This window comes from Emydura macquarii, unplaced genomic scaffold, assembly GCF_026122565.2.
Source record: "Emydura macquarii macquarii isolate MOO-44397 ecotype Brisbane River unplaced genomic scaffold, CSIRO-AGI_Emac_v2 contig_3477, whole genome shotgun sequence".
Taxonomy (NCBI): Eukaryota; Metazoa; Chordata; order Testudines; family Chelidae; genus Emydura; species Emydura macquarii.
Window position 1 is genome coordinate 4,006,917 of NW_027133614.1, and position 23,404 is coordinate 4,030,320.

General features: G+C 41.0%; 1 protein-coding gene across 6 annotated transcripts in view; it reads left to right on the forward strand.

Moving 5' to 3' along the window:
- The window catches only part of HMCN1 (hemicentin 1), a 291,595-nt gene that overhangs the window by 79,531 nt on the left and 188,660 nt on the right, over positions 1 to 23,404 (forward strand). For all 6 annotated transcript variants that reach the window (XM_067535110.1, XM_067535114.1, XM_067535111.1 and 3 more), the window contains exons 5-9: positions 860 to 1,031; positions 4,324 to 4,430; positions 14,536 to 14,656; positions 16,226 to 16,489; positions 20,603 to 20,747. In XM_067535110.1, the coding sequence (XP_067391211.1) occupies positions 860 to 1,031; positions 4,324 to 4,430; positions 14,536 to 14,656; positions 16,226 to 16,489; positions 20,603 to 20,747 (809 nt within the window). The remainder of the gene's footprint in view (positions 1 to 859; positions 1,032 to 4,323; positions 4,431 to 14,535; positions 14,657 to 16,225; positions 16,490 to 20,602; positions 20,748 to 23,404) is intronic.

Below are 23,404 nucleotides of genomic sequence, written 5' to 3' on the forward strand. Positions count from 1 at the left end.
AGTGACTTGTCCCAGATGCTTCAAAAGAAGATTCAAGAAATTCCATAGATGTTATTGGCATAACGTGTCTGTAAGAGAAGTTTCCTCTTAGCCCAGACAGTTTGTGATTAGCATATGCCTTGAAGCATGAGGATTTATGTCCTACAGTATTATAACTGTGGTTGTTCTTAATATCTGTATTCATGTCTAATCCTTTAAAAATCTTACTAATCTTGGCCTCAATGATATCTCGTGGCAGCAGATTTCACAGGTGAAATTATGTATAATATTTTTTAAAAGAAGTTTCTTTTTTTAATTTTAAGATTAATTTCCTTAATCCTGTGAACAGTCCCATTGGTTTCAGTAAGGATAATCACATGAGTAAACTGATAACAATTTGACCCTTGATGTTTTTCTAGCATATCCATTTTATTTGGTATATGAGTTACATGGCAAATGTTTTTCTGTCTGTTTTCATATCACAATAAGGAAAATAAAGGCATACCTTAGCATAGAAGTTGGTTTGTTTGTTTGTTTATTGCCCTACAGATATCGCCAAGTCAGGTATTTGCAACACTGTCTTTATTGCTGGGCTGCTGTAGTTACCTGATATTGGTCCAAATCCTGCTTGCCTTATCAGCAGGATAATTCACTGAAATTGGAGGGAGTGCTTGATCTTGATTGGCAAGCAGGACTTTTAGTGTTGGCAAGCCTTTTACCATACAACTTTCTCAGTGATTTGTTAGACATGGGTCTAGGTGACAGGGTCATTGGTCAAAGCACTCAAAACTGAACGAAGTAGTATCTACAACTTGTAATAAACAGTGCTATGGAAGATTTACTTGCTGTCTTGTGACATCAGTATTATTTTCTCTTCTAGGTGTTGAAATGGGTAGAAGAAGCAGTGCAGGCCTCCAAAGTGCATCTCTTATCCACAGACCATTTGACCTTGGCAGTAAATACTTGGCAAATTCCTTTTGATCCCAGTCTGAAAGAGGTCACAGTGTCACTGAGTGGTCCTTCTCCAGTAATTGAAATTCATGATCCACTAGGTGAGATATCTATATATTCTTTTATATTTAGTGGAGGAAAAATGAACAAAACAACCCAGCTTTGCATTCTCCAACAGGAAAGGCCAGGTCTTTTTTGCATTGAAATCAGTGGGCTAAGTTCTGCTTCCATACACCAGTGTGGCTCTGGAATAACTCAGCTGAGGTCAGCAGAGTTACTTTGGATTTATAACAATGCAACTATGAGTCCAGTGATAAAACTGATTGACTTCAATGGAAGCAGGACTGGGTCTGAACTCCTTTGTATTATTTTTAAACCTAGTTGATCAGTCTATAATAAAAGTTGGAGGAGTAAATAGCCAGAAGGTTACTCAGCAGTTTAATTACATCATTCCCAGAAATTTAAATGGCTAAAATACTTCCTAACTTTTCTTAAATAACTTGCTTGCTGCAGGGTGCCACATTGCTAGCTTCGAAGACTGGAATAGCTTGTATTTATTCACAAAATAGGCAGTTTCCCCTCCTTTATTGCTTATACTCAAATATGTTTTCCCTGGCAAGAAATAAATTCTTATAGTTCTAAGAAAGACTTACCGCTGTGGGCAGATTCTGGTACTGAGTTTACTAGCATAAATCTGAAGTAATCCATTGATTTCAGTGGAGTTACTCTGAGTTTATACTGCAATAACTGGGATCATTGTCTGTCTCAACATTTGCTTCTCAGGAGCACTTTAAAATATTGTTTTGGAAGTGAAATGGAAAAAGCCCATTTGAGAGTAACCAACTCTTAAATATGCTTTTCTCAGTGAACATAAAGTTTGTAAAACTTTGAAAACAGATATTTGCGGACTTTCCTCCTACTTGCTCCAAGAATGTATTCTGGAGTGGTGAGCACTGGAAGCATGAAAAAGGCCTATTTTGTTCATCTAGGGAAAGACAGGGAAGATCTAGAGTGAGATTTTTCAAAGTGGTAATGGGAAATGGATGCTTAAATCTGTAAAACTCTCATTAAAATCCCCGGTTAATGCAAGATTGTTCTCTACAGTGCTAGTATGACAGATGGATTAAGCTGAGGGGTTTCACTTAGTGGCTATGAACTATGGATCTGCTCCATTCTAAACGTGATAGCACTGTAAATAGTCACTGATAGCATTAAGGCATTTGGGTTTTTAATGCCATTATAAAGTATTTTTATTATCTTATTCAACAGCTATGCCCTCTGATGACACCACAAGCACAACATATAACTTTCCTTTCTCTAACATTCAGTGGGTTTTTGACTGTATTGTGTTATAGGTGTACAGAGGGGCTGAACTAGAGCTCAGGATCTGAACATACCTGAATTTGGTGGATGGCTCTTAGTAGTTATGAGCTGAGCCAAACAAAAACCAAGATTCAAGTGCCCCTGAACAATGAGAACATTCTAATCCAAACTCTTCATCATGTGCCCATAGTTATATAGTGATGAAATAAAGAATGTAAAGTACTGATTTGGAATACTATTTATAAATACAGGTATTTTTAATAAATTTATTGCTCATTTATAAGTTAGAGTCCTTAGGAGCCTATATAATGCTCCAGAAATTAAAATTCAACATTGTGCATTCTGGACTCTGAGTGACTTTCATCTGGAGGTTTATTTTGAGCTCTTTAAAGTGTCTATGAAATGTTCCTTTTCACAGCATAGGTCTTCCAATCAAGTCTTCCATCTAAGGCATTCCTTCTTGTTTACAGGAGGGGGAACTTTCCTTAGAGTTCGTCTCTGAAGAGCACAATTAACACAGAGTTGTGTGTGAAGTTCTGTCTTAACTGCTACTAGCTCTGCCAGATGTGCTTTGTTTACTTTAAAATGTGTATCACCCTTTGTTGTTTAAAGTGACTTTCAGATCATGAGTAACTGGGGAAACTGTGTTTATGGGTTGCATGACGGTACTTTCAGATTATCACGGACTGCCGGAGTTGGGTTTACTGACCGGAGTAGTCTCTTTTGCTTCATTTGCCACATTAAGGACCAAATCCAGTACTCTCTGACTGCAAAATCAGACCCTGAATTAGAAAATAATTCCATCCCCTTTATTCTTTGTAGCGTCCCAGATTCTTGGCTTATGCTGCGCAGCTGTTTGTGACACACCACCAGCACACCCACAGCCCTCATGTACAGCCCCAGGATAATCACCCCCACTTTAATGGGATGCACCCCCTTTGGCATAGAGATCCCTATTCTTCCTCCTCCCTCCACTGTGGACATAAGAGGAAAGACTGGGGAAAAAGGGGTATGGCCATCATGTCCCTCTACTTTGTTAATTGTCAGCTGTATTAGTACTTGGTAGGCTGCTCTAATTTACACTGGGGGATGAATCTGGAGCGCACACAACTCAATATTAAAGGAATACTGACTTGCATTGTGTGCTTCTCAGCCTCCTCTGGGGATCTGGACCAATGTAGCCAAGCTGCCCCTTTTGTGTTCATGTTCTAAGGGCAGATTCTCAACTGGTTTAAATCAGCATAGCTCCAAATCAATGGAGATATGCTGATTTACATCAGACAAAAATGTGGCCCATATATCCAGTACCCACTTCTGCACTTGAGCCTCATCTGCTGTTTTGGAGCACTTTCTTATATTGTTCAGCTGCTAATGACACTTAATGATTAGCAAAATAGGTAATTGAGTGTCTCTTCAGAGAACCGGTTCCAAGATAAAAACTTATCTTAGTACCAAGATATTATGAAACCTGGTGCTTCCTTATTGACGGCAGAGTACCTGGTAGGCAGGCTAAATTCACAATTAGAATTTGAGTTTGAACAAGAGTGGGAAAATTCCTTAAAGTTAAAACATTGGTGAGGCACCAATAGTGGGGACTGGCTAACAGTGTTTTTAATCACTATGCCATTTACTCTGCTAAGACCAGGTCTATAGGACGGAGGGGTGAGCATGCTGGCAGCTGATCAGTACTAGCAGTGACATCATTGCTAGCACTGATGGAAGAATTCTCTAAAATTCTGAATGAAGACTGGCCATAGACAGCATCTGCTGAGCCTCCACCTCTCATTTGGCATCAGGGTATGCTAGGAAGAAGAGAAAGTTATTCAACTGATAATTTGATTCTTATATTAGTAAGTCATTACTCACCACAGAAGGATGTATTAGTTATTAAATGAGTGAAACAATTAGAATGGCTCTTTGGTCATTTTTAGTATCCTGACAAAGAATTTCCAGTTACAGCTTGAACTTGGGGATTACTGTAAATGACATAAAAATGAGCTAGCTAATAAGTCATGTGTGATATAGCTAAGAGAAATATTTATATTTACTCCATGTTTACTTATGTTTCAGGTAAGCAGATAAAGAAAGGATCTGGCTTGAATGAGTTGCTAAATATCCATAACTCTGCAAAGGTAGTGAATATAAAAGATCCAGAACCTGGAACGTGGATGATTAAGGTATTAACTTATTGACTCTGTGCATGATGTGTAATCACTAGTTTTGATGGCAGTATCATTAAAATGTTGACCAGGTGATAGAAAAATTAAAGGGTTATTTCAGGTTGAATCCTGCCTGCTTGTACTTTTCCTGTACACAGGAGCAAAACAAAACGAACACAAGGTGTTTTTGCTGTGCTGTGGGGTGCAGCATGCCTCAGAAAGGTGGCTGTGCTGGTTTATGGCTCTCTGTGCACCGTGGGGCATATGAAAGAAAAGGTGAATGATGTTCAGGACAAGGATTGGGTTTGTAGGTTTATGAACTGTGAAGATCCACTTTTATTTGATGAATTACTCTGTGAATTAACACTGAACAGAGAAGTTAGGGGCCAATCCTTCAAACCTTCAAGCAGACAATTAAATTTACACATGTGAATATTGTCATTGCATATACATTCACAGGATTGGGCCTTAAAAGATTTGCACTAAAAAATGAGGACAGCAAAACTATGCCATCAGTGGTGTGAAAAATCCAGTCCCCTTGAGCAGTGCAGTTAAGCTGATATAAATCCCGGTGTAGACAGCACTAAGCATTCTAGTTACTGCCTCTCGGGAAGGTGGATCACTTACACTGATGGGAGAATCCCTCCTGTGGCAATGGTAGCATCTACACTAGGGCTTTGTGTACACTAGCACTTATGCCAGCAAAACTTTTGTCACTCAGGAGTGTGTGGAAAAAAAAACACTCCCTTGAGTGACATAAATTTTGCCTGCGTAGGGACTTGTGTGGACAGTGCTATGTTGGCGGGAGATGCTCTCCCACCGACATAGCTACTGCCACTTGTTTAGGTGTGGCAAAAAAAGTTTTGCTGGCATAAGTGCTACTTTAGACAAGGCCTAAAGTGTTACAGTGGCAATGCACCCCTGTAGCATTGTAAGCATAGACAAGCCCTTAGAAACTAGATAGATGTAATATCAACTTGTTTAGCAGCAATAACGGAACAGGAAATTGATATTAAGTGAATCTCATATTTCCCAAAGTGCAACTTCTGTCTGGCATTAAAATCTAGAGCCAGAAAAAACTGGGAGCTCAAACTTCAACTCCTCATGACAAAGAACTCACTATATGCAGTCTCTGACCCTGGCCAGGAGACCCCCATATGCCAGTCTCCGAGTAATTCTGCTGCCTCCACTGTCTCCGAACCACACTCCTAGAGAGCATCTAAGAGGAAGATCCAAAATTCCTCTCATAAGACTCCCAAAGATTGTCGTCCCTCGAGTTCTCCAGGTAGGGAGTCTACCTCAAAGATGTTCTGGTCTCCAATGACTTCAGCCACTTTGGCACCCAGTGCTATCTAGTATCCATGAGGCTGCTGTCCCCTCAGGTACTGAGGGCACAGTTAAGCCTAAAGACTATAAAATCCTGGGCTCTGAGAGATCATCAGTACTGTCAATGGAGTGGTCAAGATTCATTGAACTGTCAACTCCCTCAACAACTTCGACGCAGGCCATGGACATAATACCGTCAACACTCTTGGTACTGCAGGAGTTTCACTTTTCCCCGAGCCCTCGCTGTTCCCAAGATGCCTGATTCACCATTGCTCAGCTCCAATATACTCTCAGTACCGAGGACCTCCAGTTCTCTGAACTTTCACTCGGTACAAACAGTTTCACATCATGTTTTTTCTGGTGGTCCACTACTTCAGGGTGACTTGGAAGGGTAGGATTCTGATGATTATTTTGCCTTGGTCTCTCACATATCTGTCCAAGGTTCTCCACACCATCCATATAGAAACTTTCTTCCAGAGGTCTCCGAGGAAGCTGATCTCACTCCTGAGACGTCCACAACCACTATCTTACTGGTATGAACACCCATGGATGAACTTCCATCATACCACGTACACCACCTTCTTGGCCATACTGGGACACTTGGGTGGCTTATTGCCAGCAGTTCTCTATAGCCTCAAGCACTACCCATCAAAGAGATAAACAGCCCTCATCACCATTCCTCTCCAGGAGATTGGAAACTCAGGAAGAAACCTTTAAAGAACAGAAGATAGGGCTGATACAGAGATATCTCCACCAGCTAACATCTCTTCTTTAACCCCAGATGAAGTGGTCATGCCACCTCCACCATCCCTGGCTGAGAATTTTAAACAGTTCCAGGACCTTATGAAGAGGGTCATGGATTCTTTGCAGATCCCTCTTGAGGAGGTTAAAGAACCACATCATAAACTGCTTGACGTCTTTCATACAGATTAATCTAACAGCATCACCCTGCCCGTTAACGAGGTCCTCTTGAACCCTGCAAAGGTTATCTGGCAGACCCCAGCCTCACTTATGCTCACATGCAAGAGAGGAGACAAAAATTATTATGATCCCTCTAAGGACTCAGAATTTTTATTTTCTCATCCCTCTCATCTGGTGAGGTCGTGAATGTGGAAGGCAGCAGCACACTAAATCTACACCCTATGATAAATATTATAAGTGCCTTGGCCTGTTTGGTAGAAAACAATATTCGTCTGCTACTTTACAATTCAGAATCACCAACTACCATATGTTAATGGTGAAGTACAACCATACAGATTATACCAAGCTGAACTCCTTTATTGAGTATCTACCAGCTGAACACAGAGAGCCATTCAAGGAACTTATTGCAGAAGGTCAACTGTTCTCCAGAACATTTGTGCAGGTCTCTCTCAAAGCTGCAGATACTGCTGCTCATTCGATTTCTATGGTGGTAGTTATGATGAGGGCCCTCTGGCTTCAGCTCTCAGGATTTCCGAAGGAGGTTCAGAATATAGTAGAAGACCTTTCTTTTGATGGCACTACACTGTTCATTGACTGCATGGATGAATCTGTGTGCACAACTGAAGGACTGCAGGGCCACTTTACATTCTGTGGGGATCTATACACCTACTGAAAAGAGAAAATTTAATAGGTTTCAGACAACACAGAGATCCCATCGCACCAAATTCTCGGGTCCCCAGAGATCATATGAACCTTAACAGGTTCCAAAGGAAAAAACCACCCAGTTCACAAACTTCAACCCCACAACCCTCCACCTCAAAGCGCCGATTTCTATGAGGTAGTCGAGGTCCTGGACTGCCATCGCCTTTCAAACCAACTGCAATGTTCCACATGCCTTCTTCTCTTCAACGACCACCTTTATTTACTTCCAGCAGGCTTAGAAGTCTTTCACTACTAGTGGGACAAGTGGGTTTTGGGGATCATCTCCACAGGGTGCTCCATCTACTTCACTTCTCTTCCACCTGCTAACTCGCCTTCCTTGAGAACCTTACACAAGAACCTACTATGACAGGAAATAGACTCTCTTTTACTGTTGTGTGCTATAGAACCAGTTCCTATGCAGCACAGAGGGAAGGGGTTTTATTCTATGGATTTCCTGGTTCCAAAAATGAATGGTGGTTGGAGACCCATCCTAGATATAAGACTACTCAGCACCTTTGTGATGTTACAAAAATTCAGAATGGTGAGTGTGACACTGTATAGGATTGAGGGGGACCATTTATAATATTATCTAACATCAATATTTCAAAATTACAATAATTATTAGAGCTTTGCCATGTCAGGTAGCATTGGAAAATGTATAAGTTGCTAAAAAGGATAGTATTGTTCATTTGTATGTATCGTCGTGGTACTGTATGTTATAAATATGTCCCTCTCTTATACAGAGAAGGACCAGGATATCATACAAGAAAATCTGGATGACCTTGTAAACTGGAGTAATAGAAATAGGATGAAATTTAATAGTGGAAAGTGCAAGGTCATGCATTTGAATTTTTGTTATAAACCGTTGGAGCTGACAAAGGAGAAGAAGGACTTGGGTGTATTGGTTGATCCAAGGATGACTATGAGCTGCCAATGTGATGTGGCCGTGAAAAAAGCTAATGTGGTCCTAGGATGCATCAGGCAAGGTATTTCCACTAGAGATAGGAAGGTGTTAGTACTGTTATACAAGGTGTTGGTGAGACCTCATCTGGAATACTGTGTGCAGTTCTGGTCTCCCATGTTTAAGAAAGATGAATTCAAACTGGAACAGGTGCAGAGAAGGGCTACTAGGATGATCCGAGGAATGGAAAACCTGCCTTATGAAAGGAGATTCAAAGAGCTTGGCTTGTTTAGCCTAACCACAAGGAGGCTGAGGGGAGATATGATTGCTCTCTATAAATACATCAGAGGGATAAATATTAGGGAAGGAGAGGAATTATTTAAGTTCAGCACCAATGTGGACACAAAAACTAATGGATATAAACTGGCCATCAGGAAGTTTAGACTTGAAATTAGACAAAGGTTTCTAATCATCAGAGGAGTGAAATTCTGGAACAGCCTTCCAAGAGGAGCAGTGAGGGGAAAAAAAATAGTTGGCTTCAAGACTGAGCTTGATAAGTTTATGGAGGGAATGGTATGATGGGTTAGCCTAATTGGTCAATTAACTAATCTTTGACTACTAACAGTAAATATGCCCAATGGCCTGTAATGGGATGTTAGATGCGGTGGGTTCTGAGTTATTACAGAGAATTCTTTCTGGGTGTTTGGCTGGTTAAACTTGCGCACATGCTCAGGGTTTAGCTGATCTCCATATTTGGGATCGAGAAAGAATTTTCCCCCAGAGCAAATTGGCAGAGGCCCTGGGGTTTTTTTGCCTACCTCTGCAGAATGGGGCATGGGTCACTTGCTGGTTGATTCTCTGGTGGATTCTCCGTACCTTGAAGTCTTTAAACCATTATTTGAGGACTTCAATAACTCAATCATAGGTTAGGGGTCTGTTACAGGAGTGGGTGGGTGAGGTTCTGTGGCCTGCGTCATGCAGGAGGTCAGACTAGATGATCGTAATGATCCCTTCTGACCTTTTGGGGTCAGGAGAACATTTTAGTAAAGGGAATAGAGTTTTAAATAACTTATCTCTTTACTGGACCTAGTTGCTGATTGGGAGCCAGAGACAGTCATGCAGTGAAGGGGGCTATGTATTGTTTGTTTTAGCTTCTTGATAACCTGTGTGGGGAATCAGAAGCACTGTGACTGGCTGGGGAGTCTAACTTCAGTGATATCCACTAGTGCTGGGAGAATCTGCTCTCTTTTTGCAGCTTGCCCTGACTGTGGCATTTTCAGGTGTTCTACTTTAGATATGGATGGGTCACAGTGACACTTGCAGCAATAATTCTGTCACTGGACTGAGGGGATTGGTTCTCAGCCCTCAAACTTCAGGATATATATTTTCTTATAGTAGTCACCCATCTCACAAAAGATTCCTAATTTCTACTGTTGGTCAGGACCGTTTTCAGTACAAGATGCTCCCTTTTGTCCAATCATCTGCCCCAAGGGCCTTTTCAAAGTTTATGTCAGTAGTAGTGGCACATTTCTAGAGAGAAGGAATTCTGGTATTCCTTTGCCTACGCTATTGGCTTCTGAAAGGTTGCTCCCTGGATGTAACTTTATGGGCAACTTGCAAAGCCTCTTTCTCAAATTGGGCCTGCAATTGAACATTCAAAAATCCACCTTAATCCTTGTGCAAAAGTTAGAATTCATAGGATCTCATCTTGATTCAATGGCAGCAAGAGCCTATTTCCCAATGTACAAATTCATGGCTCTAGCCAACATAGTCAATATGATCCAGATCAATCCTCAAACCCCACTCAAGAGCTATCTTCAGCTCTTGGAGCATATGGCAGCTGCTACTTTCGTTATAGACCATGCAAAACTGAGAATTTGATGCCTTAAAGGCTGGCTCAGGACTGTTTGTTCTCCAAAAAGACGCAGTCTAACTACACTACATTTCATACCCACCTTCCTCAATAGTGGAAATGCCCTCACAATGTTTGTGCAGGAGTCCCTTTCACCTGTCCTTCCCTCAGCAATTATCATAACAATAGATGTATCCCTGTTGGGATGAGGAGCATAGTTAGATACCCACACAGCCCAGAGCAGGTGACATTTCAGAAAACCACTCTGCACATCAACCTCCTGGAACTGAGGGCAGTCAGATATGCCTGTCTCCAGTTTCTACTACTAATCAGGGGCAAATACATAAAGGTCATGACAGAGAACATATCATGTATGTTCTATATCAACCAACAAGGAGGGCAAGATCCCCCTCCCTTTGCACTGAGGCTGTCAAGCTTTGGAACTGGTGCATACGCAATCAGATTATCATCATAGCAGCTTACCTCCCAGGAATTCAGAGTGTGACTTCGTACACACTCAGCAGGCACTTTTCTCAAGACCATGAGTGGGAGATAGATTTCATCATGCTTCTCCATGTATTCTGGCAATACGGCATCCCTCAAATAGACCTTTTCACCATGGTGGTAAACAAGAAATGCATCCAGTTCTGCTCCAGAGGCAGGCTGGGTCCCTGATCCTTGGGTGATGCCTTGTATCTTCAGTGATCATTGGTTCTACAGTACGTGTCTGCCCCCAAACTCCTCTAATATCCAAAGTTCTACTCAAAATAAAAAAGGACAAAGCCAAAGTTGTTATAATAGTCCTGACCTGGCTCAGACAAACATGGTTTCCTTACCTGATACAGCTGGCTATTTATTCACTGATCACTCTCCAGGTCCCTCCTTATCTCCTTTCCCAGGAAGGTGGGAAGTTCTTTCACCCTAGTGTTGGAGTTTTTTGTCACAAAGCATGGCTGGTTGATGGTTCATGGTATTAGAGACGACCTGTTCAGTGGAAGTAAAAAGAGTGCTATTACATAGCAGAAAACAGTCTACACTCCTCACTTTCTACACTTACTTACAAAAATGGGCAAGATTTGGCTGCTGGTGTGGCCTCAAATACATTCCACCAACAACCTGATTGCTGTCAGATATACTGGATTTCATCCTAGAACATCAGGGATGTCTCTGGGTTCCATTAGAGTCCAAAGACTTTCCAAGTGGATATCTGACTGCATTAGCAGTTGCTACCAAACTTGTAATCTCCAAGCTTCCTCGGACATACAAACTCACTTGACCAGATCTATTTTCACTTTCACAGCCTCTCTCAGAAACGTTCCCATCAATGTAGAGCTGTGACATGGAACTAAGAAGTCTAGTTGTTTCTGCTCATTTCAGTTAAGCAAATATTCTGTTTGTCAGAGTGCCAATTAAGTGGATACATGTATGTTTTATAAACAAGGAGATTCCTTCTTTGTGCTCCTGCCACAACCCTGATGAAGAGTGCACACAATGCTCCTGCCTGATGCTAGTGGCGCAGCACTCGCCTTCATTCCAATGAGAAGATGGTCTGAGGACAAGTTCATGGACCTTTCTTCCACTCTGCATCAGCCAACAGAACTGACATTGTTCTGAAAGGTGCACTCTATACACTTTCAAAAGTTAGTGGAGCTGCCAGTGCAGTATGTATTCTTTGGACAACAAGGAGAAATGCTGGCAAGGAACCAAATTTCTCTAAGGGGGTCCTGCTACTGAGCTGCTTCTCCTCATCCCAACATGAGACAGGTCTTAAAAGCCACACTCTATCCCATAATAAAACAGACAAATCAATATACAGGGTGCATCACTTTGGTTAACAAAAGCCTTCCATCAAAGACCAAATAGGAAGCCAGTGCTTCAAACTATACTTTAAAGGTATTGTTTCCGCAGGTTGGCTTGTAAATAACTTGTAATCTTTATTTACTAGCTTCATAATAGCAGCTTTGCTAAGTGATTGCATCTAATTATTCCTTAAAGTCTTGATGGTGACAAGTTACAGGCCATTAACACAATTACAGACCGGTTAAGATAAAAAAGCTTGTCAGCAAAGCATAGAAGGAGGCAATCCCATTGAGAAGAGACAGCAGTGAGATATCCTTAAGTACTGTTTTGTTTTCCTACAAGGCAGGAATTGTGAATCAAGAAGGCCTTGCAGTTTTTTTGCTGGAGGATATTGCAGAAGATTCCCTGCTGATTAAGGTTAAATGGCTTAACACACAAGGTCGAAGAAGGGAAAAAAAGAAAAGTCAACAAAAGGCTTGTAATTATTGTGAACAGGAAAGTTCTTAAATGGCCATTATAATTACTCATTTACAGCCTCTGAGCCAAATCCAGCTGTTTAGATGGAGTGTAATGATAAGGTAGGCCAGAATAAATCCCATTTAATGAACACATCCTTTGAAACCTACTTTTAATGCGAAATTGATGTCTCTATAGAAACCTGTAAATAATAACATGTAAATAGTATCTAACAATTAGCCCCCCTGCCTCCTAGTCACCATGGTTTAAATTTTCTCAGCTTGCATGGAACAAACTCTATAAAAATCAAAGAAACTCTCTCATACCATGTTTCTTAATTTAATTCCGTACATACATTTTGAATTATTTTTGTTTTGTTTTTATTTGCAGGAATGTTCCTGGAATGTTCCAAGTCTTACAAAAGTTTGTGTGATGAATATATGTTTGCACAAAATTTCACATGGCAAATGCTTATGGAGCTGTCTTTACGTCTTTTTTATTTCCTTCCTCCTATTTATAAGACATTCTGCCATCCAATCAAGGAGCAAAAATGATCATATGTAATTTCAGTGAACAATCATACACCACAAATAGGCAAAGAACATACTTTGAAAACAATCCTATAGGATGAAATTTGTTCATCGGTGTTTGCACAACACCTAGCACAATAGAGCCTATATCCAGATGAAGGCCTCCAGGCAGTACTATAGTATAAAGGTTATTAGTAAAAATAACAGTGTTTTTATACCATTTTTTGTAATAAACAATTTCACTAATACCCAAGTTCTCTGGATAATTCACTAACAGAAATATTCATCAAATGTATTATTTGCTATGAATAGTTCACCCAGTTCTGAACCTCTGCCTGTTTTGCTTGCATTAAGATTTTAAAGCATCTGAAGAAGAAACGGGAAAGGTCTGCAAAATTTTTAATCGTGCTATAAATTCCTTATACAGATGTCATATAAAACTATGAAAAGAAAACTTTGTTACTACGTTTGTCCAATGAACATTTAACAACCAATTAACACTTGATAACAGGAGTTATTTGGTATTGTGTTTAATATTACTTTGTATCCCATAATATTGTTAACAGCTGGTTTATATTAAAAAAACTTTACATAGTGATTTTTGAGGTGAAAGGCTAACTAATAGAAATAAATAGTGGTTGTTCCAGTAAGAGAGACACCAATTTGTCATAGTGCCTAGATGGCTGATTGTCCAGACAACCAGTTATGAAAAACAACTGCTTCATCTAAAAATAGTCATGAGTAGAATTTTCCTAGATCTAAGATATTATATATTTATGACTAGATAAGATAATTCCTTTCAAGATCTATACTTCCAATGCAATGAGATGACTTAATAGAGCATTTACTTTGTAGGTAAAAATGTACATTTCAGGTCGGCATATTCCCTATGCATGAAGTTTGGAAAAGACTGCAGATTAAAATTTAATCATAACATAATGCACCATTGATATCAATCTTTTCCCCCTGTGCAATCTTTTTGTATTCTTTCTATGTGTTTTTAAACTGAGTTTTTAATATATATATTTGGCTGATACACTTATGCACTCCTTACTCATATAATTCCTGGATATTCAATGCCTATGATGTTTTCATATGCTTCATTGCTAAAGCTTGAATGAAATGTTTGTTTAAAAAGAGAACTTACCATCTAATGGAAAAACAAAGGCAAAAACGTTTTCCTGTTACAGGAAGTAAACCCATGAATTTCTTGATTGCTTATTAGGACATTATTTACACTAATCTTTTGCTATATTCTGACATACGTTTTTGCTTTACAAAATTACTCATATACTTTATAACAGTTTAATCCTGGTTGCCTTGCTTAAACAAATTCCCCATTGCAGTTATGCAATGCAAATATGTTAAGCAATATTTGGCCTCATGTGAATGCACATCATAGTATGCCCTAGGGAAACATCACTTTGATTTAATTTCTTTTTTCACAAATACTAAATTGAAAAGGGCCTGTTATCTAGAACAAAGATTTTTAAAGGGTTCATTTTATTTATAATATATGACATCTTCTTATTCCATTTTTAATTATATTTAAAATCTAGTGAGCTCAATGGACAAAAGGATTGCAAAGCCTGAAGTGCTAGTTGCACCAACAGTGTTTCATACAATATTTTTCAGACATCCAGCAGTGGAAGGCACTCTGTTCGTATAACAGGTCTCAGTACCATTGATTTTCGAGCTGGTTTTTCCAGAAAGCCAACACTAGACTTCAAAAAAGCATCCAGCAGACCAGTGCAAGGTTGGTTTATGCTCCATTTCTACTGTACTTAATTGATTGTGGTGGCAGCATGCTCAGTCCCTGGGGAAGAAATATATACTTTATGTTGTTCTCTATAGTTGCTGAAACTCAGACCAGCATTGACAGACTCCGAAGGGAGCCATGGCCTGTCCTCAATCCCATTCATGATGCCATTACCAGTTGGATCCCGTGATACTGTGCTACACTTGCCTATTAGAATTTTTATGTCCCGTAATTCACTATGTTTTTATTATGGCATGGCTCAGAATTACAACTTCCCTTCTTTTAATTTGAGAGACTGTAAAATGTTTCAATTTGGCCCCTCGGGGGGAGGGGGGAGTTAATGAGGCAGCTTCCACTTCTTAAGCCTCAGTTGGAAATTAGTAATTGAATCCTAAATTAAAAACAAAACAAAAAAAACAACAAGAGTCCTGTAGCACTTTAAAGACTAACAAATTTCTGCAGGCATAACCTTTCGTGGGCTGCAACCTACTTCGTCAGATGCATGAAATAGAAATCAGATAGGAGGTATATATATACATCCAAGGGTAAGAAACAACAATGGGGAGGATAGGTGTAAACAAAGTCCATTCAGTTAGAGTAGATGAGGCCTATTCACAGCCATTGATTAGAAGGTGAGAATGTGTGAACAGAGACAATTACTTCTTGTAATGAGATAACCATTCCAAGTCCCTATTCAGACCGAGTTCGATTGTGTCAAGTTTGCATATGAGTTCCAGCTCTGCAGTTTCTTGCTGAAGTCTGTTTTAGAAGTTTTTTTGTAGAAGTATGGCAACTTTCAAGTCAGCTATAGTGTGTCCTGGGAGATTGACGTGCTCTCTGACTGGTTTATGGATGTTACCTTTTTATGTCTGATTTGTGTCCATTTATTCTTTTGCATAGTGACAGTCCGGTTTGGCCAATGTACATGGCATTGCTGGCACATGATGCCATATATTACATTAGTAGATGTGCAAGTGAATAAGCTCCTGATGGTGTGGCTGGTGTGGTTAGGACCTGTGATGGTGTCACTAGAGTCGATGTGTGGGCAGAGTTGGCAATGGGGTTTGTTGCAGGGATAAGTTCCTGGGTTAGTGTTCTTGTTGTATGGTATACGGTTGCTGGTGCTTCAGAAACAGACTTCAGCAAGAAGGCCTCATCTACTCTAACTGAATGGACTTTGTTTACACCTATCCTCCCCATTGTTGTTTCTTACCCTTGGATGTATATATACCTCCTATCTGATTTCTATTTCATGCATCTGACAAAGTGTTTTGCAGCCCACAAAAGGTTATGCCTGCAGAAATTTGTTAGTCTTTAAAGTGCTACAGGACTCTCGTTGTTTTTGTTGCATACAGCCTAACACGGCTTCCCCTCTGGAACTGAATCCTAAATAAAGCACATCATATTGTCAATGCTAACACACTGGTTTGTATTTCTTAACAGCTGGTAAAGAGTGCTTTAAATTGAATTGTGTGCATTACTAGGAAGCTGGAGATTCACATTACAGAGTTTAACTTTTTCTTGTGTTTCATTAGCACTTATGACAATATATTTCTGTTTTAATAGGAATACCTACATACGTGCTATTGAATACAACAGGAATCTCTCTTCCGGCTAGAGTGGACCGTCTAGAACTTCTGAGTATTACAGGGGAGCTTCTTAAAACCATGCCTGTGAAATACTATCCTGATCGAAAACCCTATGGAATATGGAATATTACTGATTTCATTCCACCAAATGAAGCCTTTTTTGTTAAAATAATGGGGTATGACAAGGATGATTATCTCTTCCAGAGAGTTTCAAGTGTTTCATTTTCTACTATTGTTCCTGGTAAGATTTATTTTATTTTATTTTTTACTTGAGTGAACATTTATTATGCCTGAATTATGGAAACAGATGACTAATGTTTTTTCCTACTTGCCCATATACTGAGGAAAACTTTTCTTACCCCATTCTCTACAAAACTTGTGACTTGATACAATGCAATCTGAGCATCTTGGAGGCAGCTACAAAGATGAATTTTAGTCAAAAATTGAATTTCTTGTAAAATAGCCTAACAAGTGTTGAAAGTATAGCCTGCCTTTTCTACACTGAAATTTTAACATGATTTTTCCCAGAGGAAAGACAAGGCTGTGGAGAGAACACTTGGATAATAAGAAGATATTGTATGTCCAGTGTGGTGAAGAAAAATTGTGTACTACTTTCACATGTAATAGCATTCCTGACTATTCGAGAACTGCCATTTTTCAGACACATTTTTCTACACTTAATATGTTAGTGACTTAATTTCCTTTCTATTTTCTAGGTAAAAACTTCTCCTATACAAATAGGCATGAGAGGGAATTAGGAGATAAACCTGCTTGTGGACACGCCCCTGTGAGGGGGAAGTGTCTGGGACTCTCCCTCTGGGTCCTTCTCAGAGGGGGACCATCCCCCCCAGCTATCCCCTGCCGGGAAGCTGTCTCAAGCCTTTTGACCAGGCTTGCAAGCAGTCTTTCTCCCGGCCCTGAGACAGGGCTGGCAAGTAAGCAGTCTAGCGCCCCGGCCCTGTGGCAGGGCTGGCAAGTAAGCAGGTCCGCTCTCTGGAGTGGTGAAGATCGGGAGGCTCTCTCGGGGTGGCTAGGGAAGTGGGGAGGGGAACGCAGGCCCACCCATCTCCACTGCGTCCCAGCCCAGGGCCCTGTCAGCGACGGGATGTCCCGTCACTGGGTCGGCAGGGCTCCTGCCGAAACACGCCGACTCACTGGGAGCCACCACTCAGCCGGCTTCCCTGGGCTTCTTCCTCCTGCCCCCTGTTTAAAGTACCTTTGCTCCGTCACCTGCCTCTGGGGTCCTGGGTTCGAGGGGGTGCCTGAGTCCCACGAAACCCTCTTCGTCAACCGGCAGCAGCTCCAGCAACTCCATGGGCTCTTCCACAGAGGGCAGTTCCTCCTGGTCCTCCAGCCCCCAGGCTGTGGGTAAGGCTGGTAGGTTCTCTGGGTCCCAGGCCCTGTACTGCTTCCTCCATCTCCCAGGCAGCGGGCAACTCGGTTAGGTCTTCCTCCGGCTCCCAGGCAGCGGGCAGCTCGGGTAGGCCCTCCTCCGGCTCCCAGGTGACGGGCAGCTCGGGTAGGCCCTCCTCCGGCTCCCAGGCGGCTGGCAGCTCGGGTAGGCCCTCCTCCGGCTCCCAGGTGGCGGGCAGCTCGGGTAGGCCCTTCTCCAGCTCCCAGGTGGCGGGCCACTTGGGTAGACCCTCCTCCAGCTGTGGGTAAGACCAGCCGCTCCCCCTCAGCGTGGGCCTCTGCTCTAGTTCTAGCTGGGAGCCTCAGGGGAGAGGCATCCCTTTCCCTTCACCTGACTGAGCTCGCAGGCCTGGGTTTTAAAGGCCTGGCTCCGCCCCCCTCCTTCCGGTCGGGTGGTGTCCATGGGGCTTCTAAAGGCCTGAGCCCACCCACCTGCTTTTGGACAGGGGCTGTCCTTCTGGGCTCTGCCAGCCAGGGTGAGTTTGGTTGTCCCTCCAGGCCCTTCTCAGAAGGGGACCACCCCTCCCGGCTACACTGCTATTACAAACATTTGTTCCTATGGAACCAGAGCTAGCAAGGAAAGAATATTCAGGGCCTGAACCTGAAAGATGCTACAAACCCCCCGAATAGATGCTTGGGCCCCTCAGATCCCATTCAGATCAGTAAGAGCCAGAACCCTCAGTAGCTGCTCAGCATGCTGAAGGATCAGTCCCTGTCCCTTATTGGGCTTATCTTCTCTAGAGTCTTAAACCTAGAGTTTAATTGTTAAGTAGTTAACACATTTGCAAAGGCTAGTAAAAACTCTAATGTAGATGTACTCAAAGGCTATATCTGTCTAGGAATAAAGATGTGTTCTTAACATGTATTATAATCCAAGTGTAGATAAGGCAAATTGGTGTTTTAATTGGTGTTGAGGTTCACCTGAGGGAGGAGCTTAAGGTTTAATCTTGACTAGCTGAGGTTATAACTACACTGTAAAAAAAGTGTGTGCGTTTTTTATGTTGAGATAGTTATCTACTACACCTTTGATTACCTACATCAAAGAAAAAATAACAGTGCTTTGTCTCAACTACGATTTTACATTGAGATTACTAACTTAATATGAAAACACTTTTTTTTTTACAATGAAGGTATAGCCTAGTAAGTGTTGAAACTACAACGTGCTGTGTCTTCCCTGAAATTTTAACATGAGTTAAACAGGAGTTAAGAACACACCTTTTTTGCAGAGTGAAGACAAAGCCATGGAGAGAAAACATTTGCATAACAAAGGAAGATACTGTTTATTCAGGCCTGGTCTACACTGCCGTGCTGGGTCAACAGGAGATACGCAAGCTATGTACCGTAGAATGCGTTTCTCCTATCGACTTACTTATGCTCCCTTACCTAGGCGTCTTCACTGTGCTGCGCTGACAGGAAATGCCCTCCGGTCGACACAGCGTTACTCTTTTCCGGGGAGTGGAATTACTACGTCAAACAGAGAGCACTTCTGGGATCGATTGAGCCGATCTCCACTGGCTGCTCAATCAATCCCACTGTGTTGATCTGTGGAACCTGAGGCAGCAGAATCAGTGTAGCATAACCTCTGTAATGTGGAAAAAAATAGTAGTATAACTTTCACATGTAAGAACTTTCCAAAGTATTCAAGAGCTGCTATTTTCTAGAGACATTTTTCACACTTCCTGGTTTTTTTACTTAATTTCTTTTCTATTTTCTGTGTAAAAATTTCTCTTCTCATTTTCTTCTGTTAAGGTTGAGATTTTATGCCGAATTGTTACTCCCTGGATGCTAGCTGGATTAGAATTTAAAGGTGGAATGATAGATTTTGTTACCTAGATCAGTGTTTCTCAATTGGTGTTCCGTGGAACCCTGGGGTTCTGCGGGAGCACCGTTAAGGTTCCGCGAGCAGCTGTTGTCCACCGCAGAGAGCAGCTGTTGTCCGCAGAGAGCAGCTGTTGTCCACCGCAGAGAGCAGCTGTTCGCCGCCGCAGAGAGCAGCTGTTCTCTGTGCCGCCGAAAAAGGGATGATGTCCTGGATTTTTCGATGGAGAGTATCAAGTGTAAGGAAAATGTAAGTGAGAAATGCTGACCCAGTTGTTTGAAATTTGTTATATAATTTGCTTATTTCGACTTTTTTTTTGGCCCCATATGTAAAAATACTGTTAAGAGTTTGGGGGGGTTCCGCAATTATTTATTGAGTTCAAAAGGGTTCCGTGTCCAAATTTAATTGAGAAACACTGACCTAGATAAACTATCTATCTAAGTAACACCTTCCAAAATACTAGTCAATGCAAAGCAAATTTTACTTTAGCATATGCTAATCTGGCAGAGTTTAACTCGGTTCCCATTGAAATCTGTGGGAGTTTTACCACTTTACTGGAAGCAGAGACTGACCACTTCTGAAGATTCCACTTTAACTCCACCAGTTTAACACATGCTAAAGTACAACTCGTCTTATCTTGATTAGAGTTTTAGAAGTTGTTGGTTAGATTGTGCTAGCTAACATGATCTAATATAACACCTTCACCTTTAAAACTTAGCTCCAACTTGGTCTCGTCTAGGCTAAGAGTATTTCTACACTAGAAACGCTACTTTAGCACAGCTGCAGTCTTAAAGTGTAGACATTTACTACATTGACAGAAGGGGTTCTTCCATCACTGTAGTAAATCCACCTCTCTGAGAGGCAATAGCTAGGCTGATGGAAGAATTCTTCTGTTGACTTAGCTTTGTCTACCCTAAGGCTAGGTTGGCTTAAGCACATCGCACAGGACATGAAATTTTTCACTGCCCTGAGCCATGTATTTAAGCAACTTAACTTTCTAGTGTAGATCAACCCTTAGTGTCTTGATAAATCTGGACTTTAAGGTAAAGATTGTTAGCATGTGTATTAATCACAGTGAATGGAATATAGGTAACTTGTTTGTGAATATTTTGCTTTCTTTAGATGCTCCAAAAGTTATCATGCCCAAGAAAACTCCAGGATACTACCTGCAACCAGGGAATATACCTTGCCATGTGGAAAGTCTTGTACCTTTTACTCAGCGTTTCAGCAGAAATGGAATAAAATTGGGAATGGATCAGTTCTTCAAGTAAGCAGCCATTCCCTAACATAATTTTGAGCCTTTAAACAATCAAAATTAAACTTCATAGAGGCTTTTGTAGCTTTATTCTTGGTGATTTTTATAGTACTTTGCTCATAATGGTGAATGCCCATTTAAGGTGGGATTTTCAAAGTGCTTAGAACTGACCTAACTCTACTCCCACTAAAGTCAGACCTATGTAAGACTGGTGTATGATAAATCTTACCTTGTAACCATGTTAATGATTTTTTTGGATCAGTTGTGAGAATTTAAGTCAGTAACAAAGAATAACAAGCAAATAACTGCATGAGAAAATTGAGATTGTATATTGTTAGGGTTTGGTGTGTGTGTGTGGGGGGGAGGAGGGATACGTTTGTAGGTGGAGAGATCATATGGTTCCAGCGGAAATCTATGTGCTTCTCTTTATACTATTCTTCTCCAATAACTAGATCGTTCTTTTCTTTGGGAAAGCTTCCACGGAATACATGACACAGCTCTCTGGGCCCCATCTACACCACCACCATCCAGATTGCCAGTACCAAAGGGGATAATAATACAGTCTCTCTCTCTATAGAACAATCCAGGAACAATGAAATAGTAATCAAACAAACAAAAAACCAGCAGTCCCCAATTCTAAGAGAGTATTTCCTGGGAAACAGTTAAGCACCATTCCCATTAGCTTCTTCTAAAACACTGAACCTTTCAGGAGAAGAATGGAGACCACATTCTATAGCAACTATACATGATAACAGAGCAAATAAATTCTGAAATCCTCCTGTAAATTCTTGGCAAAGTAAAATTCTGCAGCCCCATTTTTATGAGGTACCATTTACATTTAGACATCCTAGACACACATTTCACTTGCTTTGTAATTCTTTCCTTACTTCAATGATCAAACATCACACTTTACTACTTACTTTTTTCATAACATGTACCAAGCTGCATTTTTAACCATCATGTTACATAGCTGTAGAATGGAGCTAAATATTAAATTGAGTTAACAAAATATTCTTCAAGTCAAAAGGTACTGAGCAAGGTGCACAGCACTGGTGCCGAGTTGGGTGTGGGGGGCGGGTTTGTGGGAATAAATGCCCTTCCCAAAGTTTTTGTACTTGCTCAAAGTTCCATACACTTTGGAACCGGGGGAGCCGTTTTCTAAACACTTGTAAGCAGTGGTCCCATACTAACCCATATAGCTTGTAAGCAGAGGTCCCATACTAAACCAGTATAGCTGCTGCTGGAGCACCCTGGAGGCATAGTTGCAATGCCACTGAAATTTGCCCTGGCCACCCCTCTGTACAGATAGAGGGGCAGCCAGGACAAATTTCAGTGGGTGGTGACTTGGTACACAGGATCCCAACATCACTCAAATCAGTTGGAGGGGCATTCAGGCCACGTGGTGCTGCAACCTGGTGCACAGGGAGTCTGTTCCTGTATGGTGGAGCACAGGGCACTGAGAACTGAGCTCCTAGCAACACTGGCTCATGCACTATATGGGTAAGAGAGAGCGGTCCCTCCAGGGAGAGGAGAGGACAAACACGGGCTCACCCCCTTCCCAAAATATCTGAATTGATGACACTGTTGCACAGTTTAATGAGTTATTTTGGCTGCTATTTGGTGTGATTTACTAGTACTGAAGTTCTGTACTGAACTGGTCTATCTTAAGTTATTTCTGAATAGTTTAACTGTATAATTGGGGTTTATTAATGCATTTCATCTGAGTTTCATTTTATACTTTGCTGATGACCAAGCTATATCTGTTTATTAAATGGCTGTTTATATGCTTGGTTCATATATTTGAAAATTTTATTGATCATGAGAGTTGTGTGTTCTGGCTGTAGTATCCCATTAGAATTAATATGAGTTAAAAGCATATACAGTGGACACGCATAAAAAAGTTCATTCTCATTCTAAAGATACTACTGGTCTAGTAGTAGTCCCCATTTTGAGTGTAGGGAATGTTGCTGGGACCAGGAATATCTCTAAAGCTGCAATAAATTTTTTAGTGTGGCCACTGTATACTGTCATGGTCCAGTCAGAAGATCTGGGTTTTAGTCAATCTTGCTGTGACCCTATCGGCAAGTCACTTGGTGTATCAGTTTCCCATTTGTAAAAGTAGTACGAATAAGGCTTACTCATCTTTGTGAAACACATTGAGATACATGAATAAAGAGGATTTCTCTATAGGAAGTATGAAGTATCATTGATTATTATTTTAACTGAGGAAGAATAGAGTGCTGAGGGATAAACCACAGAAAGTTTGGGTACTCAGAGTAAATGTCTGAATTCAAAAGTCTGGATGTTTTGTCCAAGTGACTCTTGGTTTGAAAAGATGTAGGGGGAGACTTCCAAAAGCATAAATGGCAATTAGATACCTAATTTCAATTGAAAGTCAATGGAGTTTGGTGCCCAAGTGCCATTTCTGCCTTTTGAAAATCTCCAGTGTTGTATTGGACAGAAATATTAAGTGGGATCATCAAAGAATATGAAAACTGAAAATGAAACAGGTTTTGGCAGCAAAAAATGCAGCCTATTTAGTAAAAGCTATGCACTGTAAAGCCACTGATGTTCATGGTTCAGTTAGCTAAGTCTGCATACTAGTCAGCAAAACACACAGACTACATTTCATGGCTATATGCTAGCTAGTACTGATTGGATGCAAGAGC